The sequence below is a fragment of the Manis pentadactyla genome, chromosome 1 (assembly GCF_030020395.1).
Source record: "Manis pentadactyla isolate mManPen7 chromosome 1, mManPen7.hap1, whole genome shotgun sequence".
In the NCBI taxonomy this organism is placed as follows: Eukaryota; Metazoa; Chordata; class Mammalia; order Pholidota; family Manidae; genus Manis; species Manis pentadactyla.
Window position 1 is genome coordinate 70,891,486 of NC_080019.1, and position 14,078 is coordinate 70,905,563.

General features: G+C 36.8%; 1 protein-coding gene across 3 annotated transcripts in view; it reads left to right on the forward strand.

Annotated features, from left to right (window-relative positions):
- The window catches only part of ATR (ATR serine/threonine kinase), a 142,396-nt gene that overhangs the window by 71,696 nt on the left and 56,622 nt on the right, over positions 1-14,078 (forward strand). For all 3 annotated transcript variants that reach the window (XM_036877351.2, XM_036877350.2, XM_036877354.2), the window contains one exon: positions 719-929. In XM_036877351.2, coding sequence (XP_036733246.2) covers positions 719-929 — 211 coding nt within the window. The remainder of the gene's footprint in view (positions 1-718; positions 930-14,078) is intronic.

The window sequence follows — 14,078 nt, forward strand, 5'->3', positions numbered from 1 at the left end:
ATTTTATTGTTTTAATATGCGTTTTCATTATTACGAGTAGTTATATTCATGGCCATTTGGATTACTTTCCTATGAACTGTTTATATCCTTTATTTGGAATGTGTGTGTGTCCCTTTTAATTAATTATTAGGAATTCTGTGTATATCCTGATACCAATTGGAGCCAATTACATCCTGCAGATATCTTTCCTACTTAGTGGTGTTCATTTTAACCTTTGCTTATGCCTTTGGCCATGCAGAAATTTTAAATGTCAATGCCAAATTAATAAATCTTTTATAACTTTTGAGTTTTAAGCCTGTTATGTGATACCTACTCTTCTTATCCAATGTCAGGACTATATTTTCCTACATATTCTTCTAGTTCTTTTGTTTCTACACTTAGCCCTTTACTTACTCTGAAATTGATTTTTGCAGATAGTAAAAGATATTGCATTAAGGTGTTTTTTTTTTTTTACTACTAGTTAACACTGTTACAATTTCTGGAATAATCTGGAAGAATTTTTAAATATTTTTTGTTTACTTTTGTAACTTTCACAATGGATTTTCATTTTTGAGTGTCAATTTACTAGTTTAATTATATAAAAAAGGATAATTTATTATTGATCCTTGTGAGTATTTTCTTTTGAAAACTGTTGCCTTAGAATGGTAAGTCTTATCTGTTAGACAATAGAAAAATGATATTATATAGACCTATCATTAACCATAAGAGTTCTTCTTAGGTTTATGCAGAAATTATGGCAGTTCTAAAGCATGATGATCAGTGTACCCTAAGTACCCAAGACAGTGCATCTGATCTGTGTCAGCTCAGTACACAGACTGTGTTCTCCATGCTTGACCATCTCACACAATGGGCAAGGCACAAATTCCAGGCACTGAATGCTGAGAAATTTCCAAAAAGCAAATCAAACAGAGATAAGGTAGACTCAATAGGTAAGTCATAACTTCTGTTTATTTTCTTCTCTTAGTTATTCACCGGTTAGCTCCTTCATGAATCAGTACTATAAAGGTTACTAATAGGGGAATCTCATTATCATTCGAAAATGAGATATGACATATCCCCAATGATATAAGCATTTGATGAGAAGAATTTATCAGATAGTAATAGCTGCTCTTATTTGTCTTGAACCTTTGTTTTTTTCCGTTCTTGAATCGAGTGGATAAAATATATGGTCTTTCTGCTTCTGCGTACCTCAACCATTTTAATAAACATCATGTTTCCCCTTCTGGGCTTTGAGGCTAATTGAAAACTTTACTATTTAAAAGTCCTTAAAGAGACCTTAACTTACACAGTTCTCAATTTGTGAGCATCTCCCTCTTGTTCATAAACCTATAAAAGCATATACATTTCTTTTTAAGCACAGCAGTTTTTTTTTTTTGATATCATTAATATAAAATCATATGACCAACATGGTAGTTACTAGATTTCCCCCATTATCAAGTCCCCACCACATACCACATTACAGTTACTGTCCATCAGCATAGTAAGATGCTATAGAGTCACTACCTGTCTTCTCTGTGCTATACTGCCTTTCCCATGCCCCCCACTCCCACGTTATGTGTGCAAATTGTAATGCCCCTTATTCCCCTTCTCCCTTCCCTTCCCACCTACCATCCCCAGTTCCTTTCTCTTTGGTAACTGTCAGACCATCCTTGGGTTCTGTTAGTCTGCTGCTGTTTTGTTCCTTCAGTTTCTGCTTTGTTCTTAGGCACCACAGATAAGTGAAATCATTTGGTACTTGAATTTCTCTGCCTGGCTTATTTCACTGAGCATAATGCCCTCTAGCTCCATCCATGTTGTTACAAATGGTAGAATTTGTTTTCTTCTTATGGCTGAATAATACTCTATTGTGTATATGTACCACATCTTCTTTATCCATTCATCTACTGATGGACACTTACTTGCTTCCATTTCTTGGCTATTGTAAATAGTGCTGCGATAAACATAGGGGTGCATCTGTCTTTTTGAAACTGGTATTCTACATTCTTAGGGTAAATTCCTAGGAGTGGAACTCCTAGGTCAAATAGTATTTCTATTTTTAGTTTTTTGAGAAACCTCCATACTACTTTCCACAGTGGTTGAACTAGTTTACATTCCCACCAGCAGTGTAGGAAGGTTCCCCTTTCTCTGCATCCTTGCCAGCATTTGTTGTTGTTTGTCTTTTGGATGGTGGCTATCCTTACTGGTATGAGGTGATATCTCATTGTGGTTTTAATTTGCATTTCCTTGATGATGAGCGATGTCGAGCATTGCATCTTTACATGTGCTTCTTGGCCATCTGAATTTCTTCTTTGGAGAGGTGTCTGTTCATATCCTCCACCCATTTTTTATTAGGGTTATTTGCTTTTTGGATGTTGAGGCATCAGAGTTCTTTATATATTTTGGATGTTAACCCCTTGTTGGATATGTCATCTACAAATATATTCTCCCATACTGTAGAATGCCTTTTTGTTCTAATGATGGTGTCTTTTGCTGTGCAGAAGCTTTTTAGCATGATATAGTCCCATTTGTTCATTTTTTATTTTGTTTCCCTTGCCCAGGAAGATGTGTTCAGGAAAAAGTTGCTCGTGTTTATATTCAAGAGATTTTAGCCTATGTTTTCTTCTAAGAGTTTTATGATCTCATGACTTACATTCAAGTCTTTGATCCATTTTGAGTTTAGTTTTGTGTATGGGGATAGACAATAATCCAGTTTCATTCTCTTCCATGTAGCTGTCCACTTTTGCCAACACCAGTTGTTGAAGAGGCTGTCATTTCCCCACTGTATATCTGTGACTCCTTTATTGTATATTAATTGACTATATATGCTTCAGTTTATATCAGGGATCTCTATTCTGTTCCATTGGTCTGTGGGTCTGTTCTTGTGCCAGTACCAAACTGTCTTGATTACTGTGGCTTTGTAGTAGAGCTTGAAGTTGGGGAGCATAATACCCCCCAGCTTTAGTCTTCCTTCTGAGGATTGCTTTCACTGTTTGGAGTCTTTTGTGGTTCCACATGAATTTTAGAACTATTTGTTCCAGTTCATTGAAGAATGCTGTTGGTATTTTGATAGGAATTGCATTGAATCTGTAGATAGCATTAGGCAGGATGGCCATTTTAACAATATTAATTCTTCCTTTCCATGAGCATGGGATGTGTTTCCATTTATTGGTATCTTCTTTAATTTCTCTCATGAATGTCTTGTAGTTTTCCAAGTATAGGTCTTCTTCCTTGGTTAGGTTTATTCCTAGGTATTTTATTCTTTTTGATACAATTCTGAATGGAATTCTTTTCCTGATTTCTCTTTCTGCTAGTTCATCATTAATGTATAGGAATATGCTGCAACTTTGCTGAATTCAGATGTTAGATCTAGTAGTTTTGGAGTGGATTATTTAGGGTTTTTTATGTACAATATCATGTCATCTGTGAACAGGGATAGTTTAACTTCTTTCTTACCAATCTGGATGCCTATTATTTCTTTGTGTTGTCTGATTGTCTTGGCTATGACCTCCAGAACTATGTTGAATATAAGTGGGGTGAGTGGGCATCCTTGTCTTGTTCCTGATCTTAAAGGAAAGGCTTTCAGCTTCTCACTGTTAAGTATGATTTTGGCTGTGGGTTTGTTATATATGGCCTTTATGATGTTGCGGTACTTGCCCTCTACACCCATTTTGTTGAGAGTTTTTATCATGAATGGATGTTGAAATTTGTTGAATGCTTTTTCAGCATCTATGTAGATGATCATGTGGCTTTTGTCCTTCTTTCGTTGATGTGGTAGATGATGTTGACAGATTTTTGAATGTTGTACCATCCTTGCATCCCTGGAATAAATCCCGCTTGATCATGATGGATGATCTTTTTGATGTATTTTTGAATTTGGTTTGCTAATATTTTGTTGAGTATTTTTGGATCTATGATCATCAGAGATATTGGTCTGTAATTTTTTTTCTGTGGTATCTTTGCCTGGTTTTGGTATTAGAGTAATGCTGGCCTCAGAATGAGTGTGGGAGTATTCCTTTCCCTTCTACTTCTTGGAAAACTTTAAGGAGGGATGGGTATTAGGTCTTCACTAAATGTTGGAAAAAAATTCAGCAGTGAAACAATCAGGTCCAGGTGTTTTGTTCTTAGGTAGCCTTTTGATTACTTTGAATAGACCAATTTCCTTGTTGGTAATTGGTCTATTCACATTTTCTGTTTCATCCTCGGTCAGCCTTAGAAAGTTGTATTTTTCTAGAAAGTTGTCTATTTCTTTTAGATTATCCAGTTCTTTAGCATATAACTTTTCATAGTATTCTCTCATAATTCTTTGTATTTTTGTGCTGTCAGTGATGATTTTTCCTTTCTCATTTCTGATTCTGTGTATATTTGTAGACTCTTTTTCTGGATAAGTTTTGGCTAGGGGTTTATCAGTTTTGTTTATTTTCTCAAAGAACCAGCTCCTGCTTTTATTGATTCTTTCTATTGTTTTATTCTTGATTTTATTTATTTCTACTCTAATCTTTTTTTATGTCCTTCCTTCTACTGACTTTTGTCCTCGTTTGTTCTTCTTTTTCTTGTTTCGTTAATTGTGAGTTTAGACTGTTCATATGGGATTGTTCTTCTTTCCTGAGGTGGGCCTGTACTGCAGTATACTTCCCTCTTAGCATGGCCTTTGCTGTGTCTCAAAGACTTTGTGGTGTTGAATTATTGTTGTCATTTGTCTCCATATATTGCTTGATCTCTGTTTTTTTTTTTCGGTCATTGGTCCATTGATTATTTAGGAGCATGTTATTAAGCCTCCATGTGTCTATGTGCTTTTTTGTTTTCCTTGTGTAGTTTATTTCTAGTTTCATACCTTTGTGGTCTGAGAAGCTGGTTGGTACAATTTCCGTCTTTCTGAATTTACTGACGCTCTTTTTGTGGCCTAGTATATGATCTATTCTTGAAAATGTTCCATGTGTGCATGAGAAGAATGTGTATTCTTTTGCTCTTGGATGGAGTGTTCTGTAGATGTCCATTAGGTTCATCTGTTCTAATGTGTTGTTCAGTGCCTCTATCTCCTTACTTATTTTCTGTCTGATTGATCTGTCCTTTGGAGTGAGTGCTGTGTTGATGTCTCCTGGAATGAATGCATTGCATTCTATTTCCTCCTTTAGTTCTGTTAGTATTTGTTTCACATATCCTGTGTTGAGTGATCATCTCCCTCTTGTTCATAAACCTGTAAAAGCATATACATTTCTGTTTAAGCAAGGCAGTTTTTTTTGTTTTTTTATCATTAATATAAAATATTTGGTGCATAGGTATTTATAATAGTTATATCCTCTTGTTGGACTGACCCCTTTATCATTATATAATGTCCTTCTTTTTCTCTTGTTACTTTCTTTGTTTTGAAGTCTATTTTGTCTGATAAAAGTACTGCAACTCTTGCTTTTTTTCCCTATTAGTTGCATGAAAGAATATTTTTCCATCCCTTTACTTTCAGTCTGTGTATGTCTTTGGGTTTGAAGAAGTGAGTCTCTTGTGGGCAACATACAATTCGGTCTTGCTTTTTTATCCATTCACTGACTCTATGTCTTTTGATTGGTGCATTCAGACCCTTTACATTAAGGGTGATTATCGATATGTATGTACTTATTGCCATTTCTGGCTTTAGATTCGTGGTAACCAAAGGTTCAGGGGTAATTCCCTTACTGTCTAACAGTCTAATTTAACTTACTTGGTATGCTATTATAAACACAACCTAATCCTCCTTTTTTCTTCCTCCTCCATTCTTTATATATTATGTATTTTATTCTGTACTCTTTGTCTATGCCTTGATTGACTTTTGGGGGTAGTTGATTTATTTTTGCATCTGCTTGGCAATTATATGTTCTACTTTCTTTGCTGTTGTTTTGCCTCCCCTGGTGATAGCTATTTAGCCTTAGGAATGCTTCCATCTATAGCAGTCTCTCCAAAATGCACTGTAGAGGTGGTTTTGGGGAGGTAAATTCTCTCAGCTTTTGCTTATCTGAAAACTGTTTAATCCCACCTTCAAATTTAAATGATAACCTTGCCAGATAGAGTATTCTTGGTTCGAGGCCCTTCTGCTTCATTGCATTCAATATATCATGCCACTCTCTTCTGGCCTGTAAAGTTTCTGCTGAGAAGTCTGATGATGGGTTTTTTTTTGTATGTGATCTTTTTTCTCTCTCTAGCTGATTTTAAAAGTCTGTCCTTACCCTTGATTTTTTGCCATTTTAATTATTGTATGTCTTGGTGTTGTCTTCCTACGGTCCCTTGTGTTGGGAGACTTGTGTACCTCCATGGCCTGAGATACTTCTTCCTTCCCCAGAATGGGGAAGTTTTCAGCAATTACCTCCTCAAAGACACTTTCTATCTCTTTTTCTCTCTCTCCTTCTTCTGGTGCCCCTATAATGCAAATATTGTTCCATTTGGATTGGTCACATAGTTCTCTCAGTATTCTTTCTTTCTTCGAGATCCTTTTTTTCTCTCTGTGCCTCAGCTTTTTTGTATTCCTCTTCTCTAATTTCTATTCCAGTTACTGTGTCTTCTACTACATCTAATCTGTTTTTAAATCCCTCCATTGTATGTTGCATTTCAGATATGGAATTTCTTTTTTCTTTTTTTTTTTTTTAGATAATTATTTTTTATTGAAGGGTAGTTGACACACAGTATTACATTACATTAGTTTCAGGTGTACAACATAGTGATTCAACATTTATATACATGACAATTCTAGGTACCAGCTATCACCATACCAAGCTGTTACAATATCTTGACTATATTCATAACATCCCGGTTACTTATTATTTTACCATTGGAAGTGTGTACTTTTTTTGTGTGTGTGTGAGGACATCTCTCATATTTATTGATCAAATGGTTGTTAACAACAATAAAATTCTGTATAGGGGAGTCAATGCTCAATGCACAATCATTAATCCACCCCAAGCCTAATTTTCGTCAGTCTCCAATCTTCTGAAGCATAACGAACAAGTTCTTACATGGAGAACAAATTCTTACATAGTGAATAAGTTCTTACATGGTGAACAGCACAAGGGCAGCCATCACAGAAATCTTCGGTTTTGCTCACGCATTATATACTATAAACAGTCAGTTCAAATATGAATACTCATTTGATTTTTATACTTGATTTATATGTGGATACCACATTTCTCTCTTTATTATTATTATTTTTAATAAAATGCTGAAGTGGTAGGTAGATACAAGATAAAGGTAGAAAACATAGTTTAGTGTTGTAAGAGAGCAAATGTAGATGATCAGGTGTGTGCCTGTAGACTATGTGTTAATCCAAGCTAGACAAAGGCAATAAAACATCCACATATGCAGAAGATTTCTCTCAGAACAGGGGGGGTGAGGTTCTAAGCCTCACCTCTGTTGATCCCCAATTTCTCACCTGATGACCCCCCTGCGACTGTGCCTGTCTTAGGTTGTTCCTCCCTTGAGGAATCTTACCCGTCTCTGGCTAACCAGTCATCTTCTGGGGCCATACAGGGAAATGTAAAGTTGGTAAGTGAGAGAGAAGCCTTACTGTTTGAAATGGTTAGCTTTTTATTTCTTTGCATATTTATGCCCTGTAGCTTCTATGCCCAGCATTTGTCTTGAGGTATCTTTACCACTTGGAAGAATTATGATACTCGGTAAATTTGATATGAGGCACGAATTCTATTTAAGGATTGTAATTAGGAAGGAAGAAGAAGAAAAGCTATAGAAGTAGCAGGCGGAAGAAAACATGGGAAGATTGATTATTTCTTTGACATATCTTCTTGTCGAGTAACTTCAGCATGTATAGGTTTTAAGCTACTACTTAAATTGCGCACACACATTAACATAATAGGAGTATAGTTACATAACCAAAGCATACCTGTAATTACCAGCCATCTCCAGTGAAACCAAGAAAACCAGTTAGGCACCTTAGGCATTTATGAAAACTTATCTATGATATGGTGGATATTGTCCAACTGAACTTGAACAGTCTGAGAGAAATCAGACAAATTAAAACAACCCATTCCTGGGGAATGTTCACATCCCTTATGTTCTTTTAACAGTAAATAGTCTGTAGTTGTAAGATTTTGGAGCGCTACAATTTGCACTTCTCCTAATTCTTGATTGAGTTCCAACAGTATAGATCCAGTCAAATTTGTTGTTTTACTGTATGCACAGGCCAGCTTAGATATCTCCTTCATTCCCATGGCAAGTCCAGGAGCTGGTGGGATGAGTGCATCTACAGCTGTAGCAGTGCGTGGATCTTTGTTGGGGATTTTTGATGATCATCTTCTGGCATGAGTCTTCCAGAGAGTGCTGATGTTGGAAGTTGTTTTTCATATCGTATCTTAGTTCATTTTCGGGGTAGCCCAATTAGGCTTTGATCCTCTGTATAAACACAAACAGACCCTTTGCCTACACTTTTTTTTTTTTTTTTTTTTATGAGTATAAACAACCAAAAATTTATTTTTGCTATGTTGCATATATATATATATATTTTTTTTAAATAATTATTTTTTATTGAAGGGTAGTTGACACACAGTATTACATTACATGAGTTTCAAGTGTACAACACAGTGGTAGAACATTTATATACATAATTCTAGGTTCCAGCTATCACCCTACCAGGCTGTTACAATATCTTGACTATATTCCTTAGGCTATACATTACATCCCGGTTACTAATTTATTTTACCATTGGAAGTCTATCCTTCTTTTTTTTTTTTTTTTTTTTTTTTTTGTGAGGGCATCTCTCATATTTATTGATCAAATGGTTGTTAACGACAATAAAATTCTGTATAGGGGAGTCAATGCTCAATGCACAATCATGCACAATCATTATTCCACCCCAAGCCTAATTTTTGTCAGTCTCCAATCTTCTGAGGCATAACAAACAAGTTTTTACATGTAGAACAAATTCTTACATAATGAATAAGTTACATAGTGAACAGTACAAGGGCAGTCATCACAGAAACTTTCGGTTTTGCTCATGCATTATGAACTCTAAACAGTCACTTCAAATATGAATACTCATTTGGTTTTTATACTTGATTTATATGTGGATACCACATTTCTCTCTTTATTATTATTATTTTTAATAAAATGCTGAAGTGGTAGGTAGATACAAGATAAAGGTAGAAAACATAGTTTAGTGTTGTAAGAGAGCAAATGTAGATGATCAGGTGTGTGCCTGTAGACTATGTGTTAATCCAAGCTAGACCAGGGCAATAAAACATCCACGTATGCAGAAGATTTCTCTCAGAACGGGGGGGTGAGGTTCTAAGCCTCACCTCTGTTGATCCCCAATTTCTCACCTGATGACCCCCCTGCGACTGTGCCTGTCTTAGGTTGTTCCTCCCTTGAGGAATCTTACCCGTCTCTGGCTAACCAGTCATCTTCCGGGGCCATACAGGGAAATGTGAAGTTGGTAAGTGAGAGAGAAGCCTTATTGTTTGAAAAAGTTAGCTTTTTACTTCTTTGCATATTTATGCCCTGTGGCTTCTATGCCCAGCATTTGTCTTGAGGTATCTTTACCACTTGGAAGAATTATGATACTCGGTAAATTTGATATGAGGCACGAATTCTATTTAAGGGTTGTAATTAGGAAGGAAGAAGAAAAGCTATAGAAGTAGCAGGCGGAAGAAAACATGGGAAGATTGATTATTTCTTTGACAAATCTTCTTGTAGAGTAACTTCAGCATATATAGGTTTTAAGCTACTACTTAAATTGCGCACACACATTAACATAATAGGAGTATAGTTACATAACCAAAGCATATCTGTAATTATCAGCCATCTGCAGTGAAACCAAGAAAACCAGTTAGGCACCTTAGGCATTTGTGAAAACTTACCTATGATATGGTGGATATTGTCCAACTGAACTTGAACAGTCTGAGAGAAATCAGACAAATTCAAACAACCCATTCCTGGGGACTGTTCACATGCCATATGTTCTTTTAACAGTAAATAGTCTGTAGTTGTAAGAGTTTGGAGCGCTACAATTTGCACTTCTCCAAATTCTTGGTTGAGTTCCAACACTATAGATCCAGTCAAATTTGTTGTTTTACTGTATGCACAGGCCAGCTTAGATATCTCCTTTCTCATTCCCATGGCAAGTCCAGGAACTGGTGGGATGAGTGCATCTACAGCTGTAGCAGTGCGTGGATCTTTGTTGGAGTTTTTTGATGATCATCTTCTGGCATGAGTCTTCCAGAGAGTGCTGATGTTGGAAGTTCTTTTTCATATCGTATCTTAGTTCATTTTCGGGGTAGCACAATTAGGCTTTGATCCTCTGTATAAACACAAACAGACCCTTTGCCTACACTTTTATATGCCCTTTATACCCTTGTGTAGAACTCGTTGGAGGTTACCACACAGGAACTGCCCTTTTTTTTTTTTTTTTGCTATCACTAATCTACACTTACATGACGAATATTATGTTTACTAGGCTCTCCCCTATACCAGGTCTCCCCTATAAACCCCTTTACAGTCACTGTCCATCAGCATAGCAAAATGTTGTAGAATCACTACTTGCCTTCTCTGTGTTGTACAGCCCTCCCTTTTCTCCTACCCCCCCATGCATGTTAATCTTAATACCCCCCTACTTCTCCCCCCCTTATCCCTCCCTACCCACCCATCCTCCCCAGTCCCTTTCCCTTTGGTACCTGTTAGTCCATTCTTGAGTTCTGTGATTCTGCTGCTGTTTTGTTCCTTCAGTTTTTCCTTTGTTCTTATATTCCACAGATAAGTGAAATCATTTGGTATTTCTCTTTCTCCGCTTGGCTTGTTTCACTGAGCATAATACCCTCCAGCTCCATCCATGTTGCTGCAAATGATTGGATTTGCCCTTTTCTTATAGCTGAGTAGTATTCCATTGTGTATATGTACCACATCTTCTTTATCCATTCATCTATTGATGGACATTTAGGTTGCTTCCAATTCTTGGCTATTGTAAATAGTGCTGCAATAAACATAGGGGTGCATCTGTCTTTCTCAAACTTGATTGCTGCGTTCTTAGGGTAAATTCCTAGGAGTGGAATTCCTGGGTCAAATGGTAAGTCTGTTTTGAGCATTTTGATGTACCTCCATACTGCTTTCCACAATGGTTGAACTAATTTACATTCCCACCAGCAGTGTAGGAGGGTTCCCCTTTCTCCACAGCCTCGCCAACATTTGTTGTTGTTTGTCTTTTGGATGGCAGCCATCCTTACTGGTGTGAGGTGATACCTCATTGTAGTTTTAATTTGCATTTCTCTGATAATTAGCGATGTGGAGCATTTTTTCATGTGTCTGTTGGCCATCTGTATTTCTTTTTTGGAGAACTGTCTGTTCAGTTCCTCTGCCCATTTTTTAATTGGGTTATTTGTTTTTTGTTTGTTGAGGTGGGTGAGCTCCTTATATATTCTGGACGTCAAGCCTTTATCGGATGTGTCATTTTCAAATATATTCTCCCATACTGTAGGGATCCTTCTTGTTCTATTGATGGTGTCTTTTGCTGTACAGAAGCTTTTCAGCTTAATATAGTCCCACTTGTTCATTTTTGCTGTTGTTTTCCTTGCCCGGGGAGATATGTTCAAGAAGAGGTCACTCATGTTTATGTCTAAGAGGTTTTTGCCTATGTTTTCTTCCAAGAGTTTAATGGTTTCATGGCTTACATTCAGGTCTTTGATCTATTTTGAGTTTACTTTTGTATATGGGGTTAGACAATGGTCCAGTTTCATTTTCCTACATGTAGCTGTCCAGTTTTGCCAGCACCACCTGTTGAAGAGACTGTCATTTCGCCATTGTATGTCCATGGCTCCTTTATCAAATATTAATTGACCATATATGTCTGGGTTAATGTCTGGATTCTCTAGTCTGTTCCATTGGTCTGTGGCTCTGCTCTTGGGCCAGTACCAAATTGTCTTGATTACTATGGCTTTATAGTAGAGCTTGAAGTTGGGGAGTGAGATCCCCCCTACTTTATTCTTCTTTCTCAGGATTGCTTTGGCTATTCGGGGTCTTTTGTGTTTCCATATGAATTTTTGAATTATTTGTTCCAGTTCATTGAAGAATGTTGCTGGTAGTTTCATAGGGATTGCATCAAATCTGTATATTGCTTTGGGCAGGATGGCCATTTTGACGATATTAATTCTTCCTAGCCACGAGCATGGGATGAGTTTCCATCTGTTAGTGTCCCCTTTAATTTCTCTTAAGAGTGACTTGTAGTTTTCAGAGTATAAGTCTTTCACTTCTTTGGTTAGGTTTATTCCTAGGTATTTTATTTTTTTTGATGCAATTGTGAATGGCGTTGTTTTCCTGATTTCTCTTTCTGTTGGTTCATTGTTAGTATATAGGAAAGCCACAGATTTCTGTGTGTTGATTTTGTATCCTGCAACTTTGCTGTATTCCGATATCAGTTCTAGTAGTTTTGGGGTGGAGTCTTTAGGGTTTTTTATGTACAGTATCATGTCATCTGCAAATAGTGACAGTTTAACTTCTTCTTTACCAATATGGATTCCTTGTATTTCTTTATTTTGTCTGATTGCCGTGGCTAGGACCTCCAGTACTATGTTAAATAACAGTGGGGAGACTGGGCATCCCTGTCTAGTTCCCGATCTCAGAGGAAATGCTTTCAGCTTCTCGCTGTTCAATATAATGTTGGCTGTGGGTTTATCATAGATGGCCTTTATTATGTTGAGGTACTTGCCCTCTATTCCCATTTTGCTGAGAGTTTTTAACATGAATGGATGTTCAACTTTGTCAAATGCTTTTTCAGCATCTATGGAGATGATCATGTGGTTTTTGTCTTTCTTTTTGTTGATGTGGTGGATGATGTTGATGGACTTTCGAATGTTGTACCATCCTTGCATCCCTGGAATGAATCCCACTTGGTCATAGTGTATGATCCTTTTGATGTATTTTTGAATTCGGTTTGCTAATATTTTGTTGAGTATTTTTGCATCTACGTTCATCAGGGATATTGGTCTGTAGTTTTCTTTTTTGGTGGGGTCTTTCCCTGGTTTTGGTATTAGGGTGATGTTAGCTTCATTGAATGAGTTTGGGAGTATCCCCTCCTCCTCTATTTTTTGGAAGACTTTAAAGAGAATGGGTATTATGTCTTCCCTGTATGTCTGATAAAATTCCGAGGTAAATCCATCTGGCCCGGGGGTTTTGTTCTTTGGTAGTTTTTTGATTACCTCTTCAATTTCGTTGCTGGTAATTGGTCTGTTTAGATTTTCTGTTTCTTCCTGGGTCAATCTTGGAAGGTTATATTTTTCTAGGAAGTTGTCCATTTCTCCTAGGTTTCCCAGCTTGTTAGCATATAGGTTTTCATAGTATTCTCCAATAATTCTTTGCATTTCCGTGGGGTCCGTCGTGATTTTTCCTTTCTCGTTTCTGATACTGTTGATTTGAGTTGACTCTCTTTTCTTCTTAATAAGTCTGGCTAGAGGCTTATCTATTTTGTTTATTTTCTCGAAGAACCAGCTCTTGGTTTCATTGATTTTTGCTATTGTTTTATTTGTCTCAATTTTATTTATTTCTTCTCTGATCTTTATTATGTCCCTCCTTCTGCTGACCTTAGGCCTCATCTGTTGTTCTTTTTCCAATTTCGATAATTGTGACATTAGACCATTCATTTGGGATTGCTCTTCCTTTTTTAAATATGCTTGGATTGCTATATAGTTTCCTCTTAAGACTGCTTTTGCTGTGTCCCACAGAAGTTGGTTCTTAGTGTTGTTGTTGTCATTTGTTTCCATATATTGCTGGATCTCCATTTTGATTTGGTCATTGATCCATTGATTATTTAGGAGCGTGTTGTTAAGCCTCCATGTGTTTGTGAGCCTCTTTGCTTTCTTTGTACAGTTTATTTCTAGTTTTATGCCTTTGTGGTCTGAAAAGTTGGTTGGTAGGATTTCAATCTTTTGGAATTTTCTGAGGCTCTTTTTGTGGCCTAGTATGTGGTCTATTCTGGAGAATGTTCCATGTGCACTTGAGAAGAATGTATATCCCGCTGCTTTTGGATGTAGAGTTCTATAGATGTCTATTAGGTCCATCTGCTCTACTGTGTTGTTCAGTGCTTCCGTGTCCTTACTTATTTTCTGCCCAGTGGTTCTATCCTTTGGGGTGAGTGGTGTGTT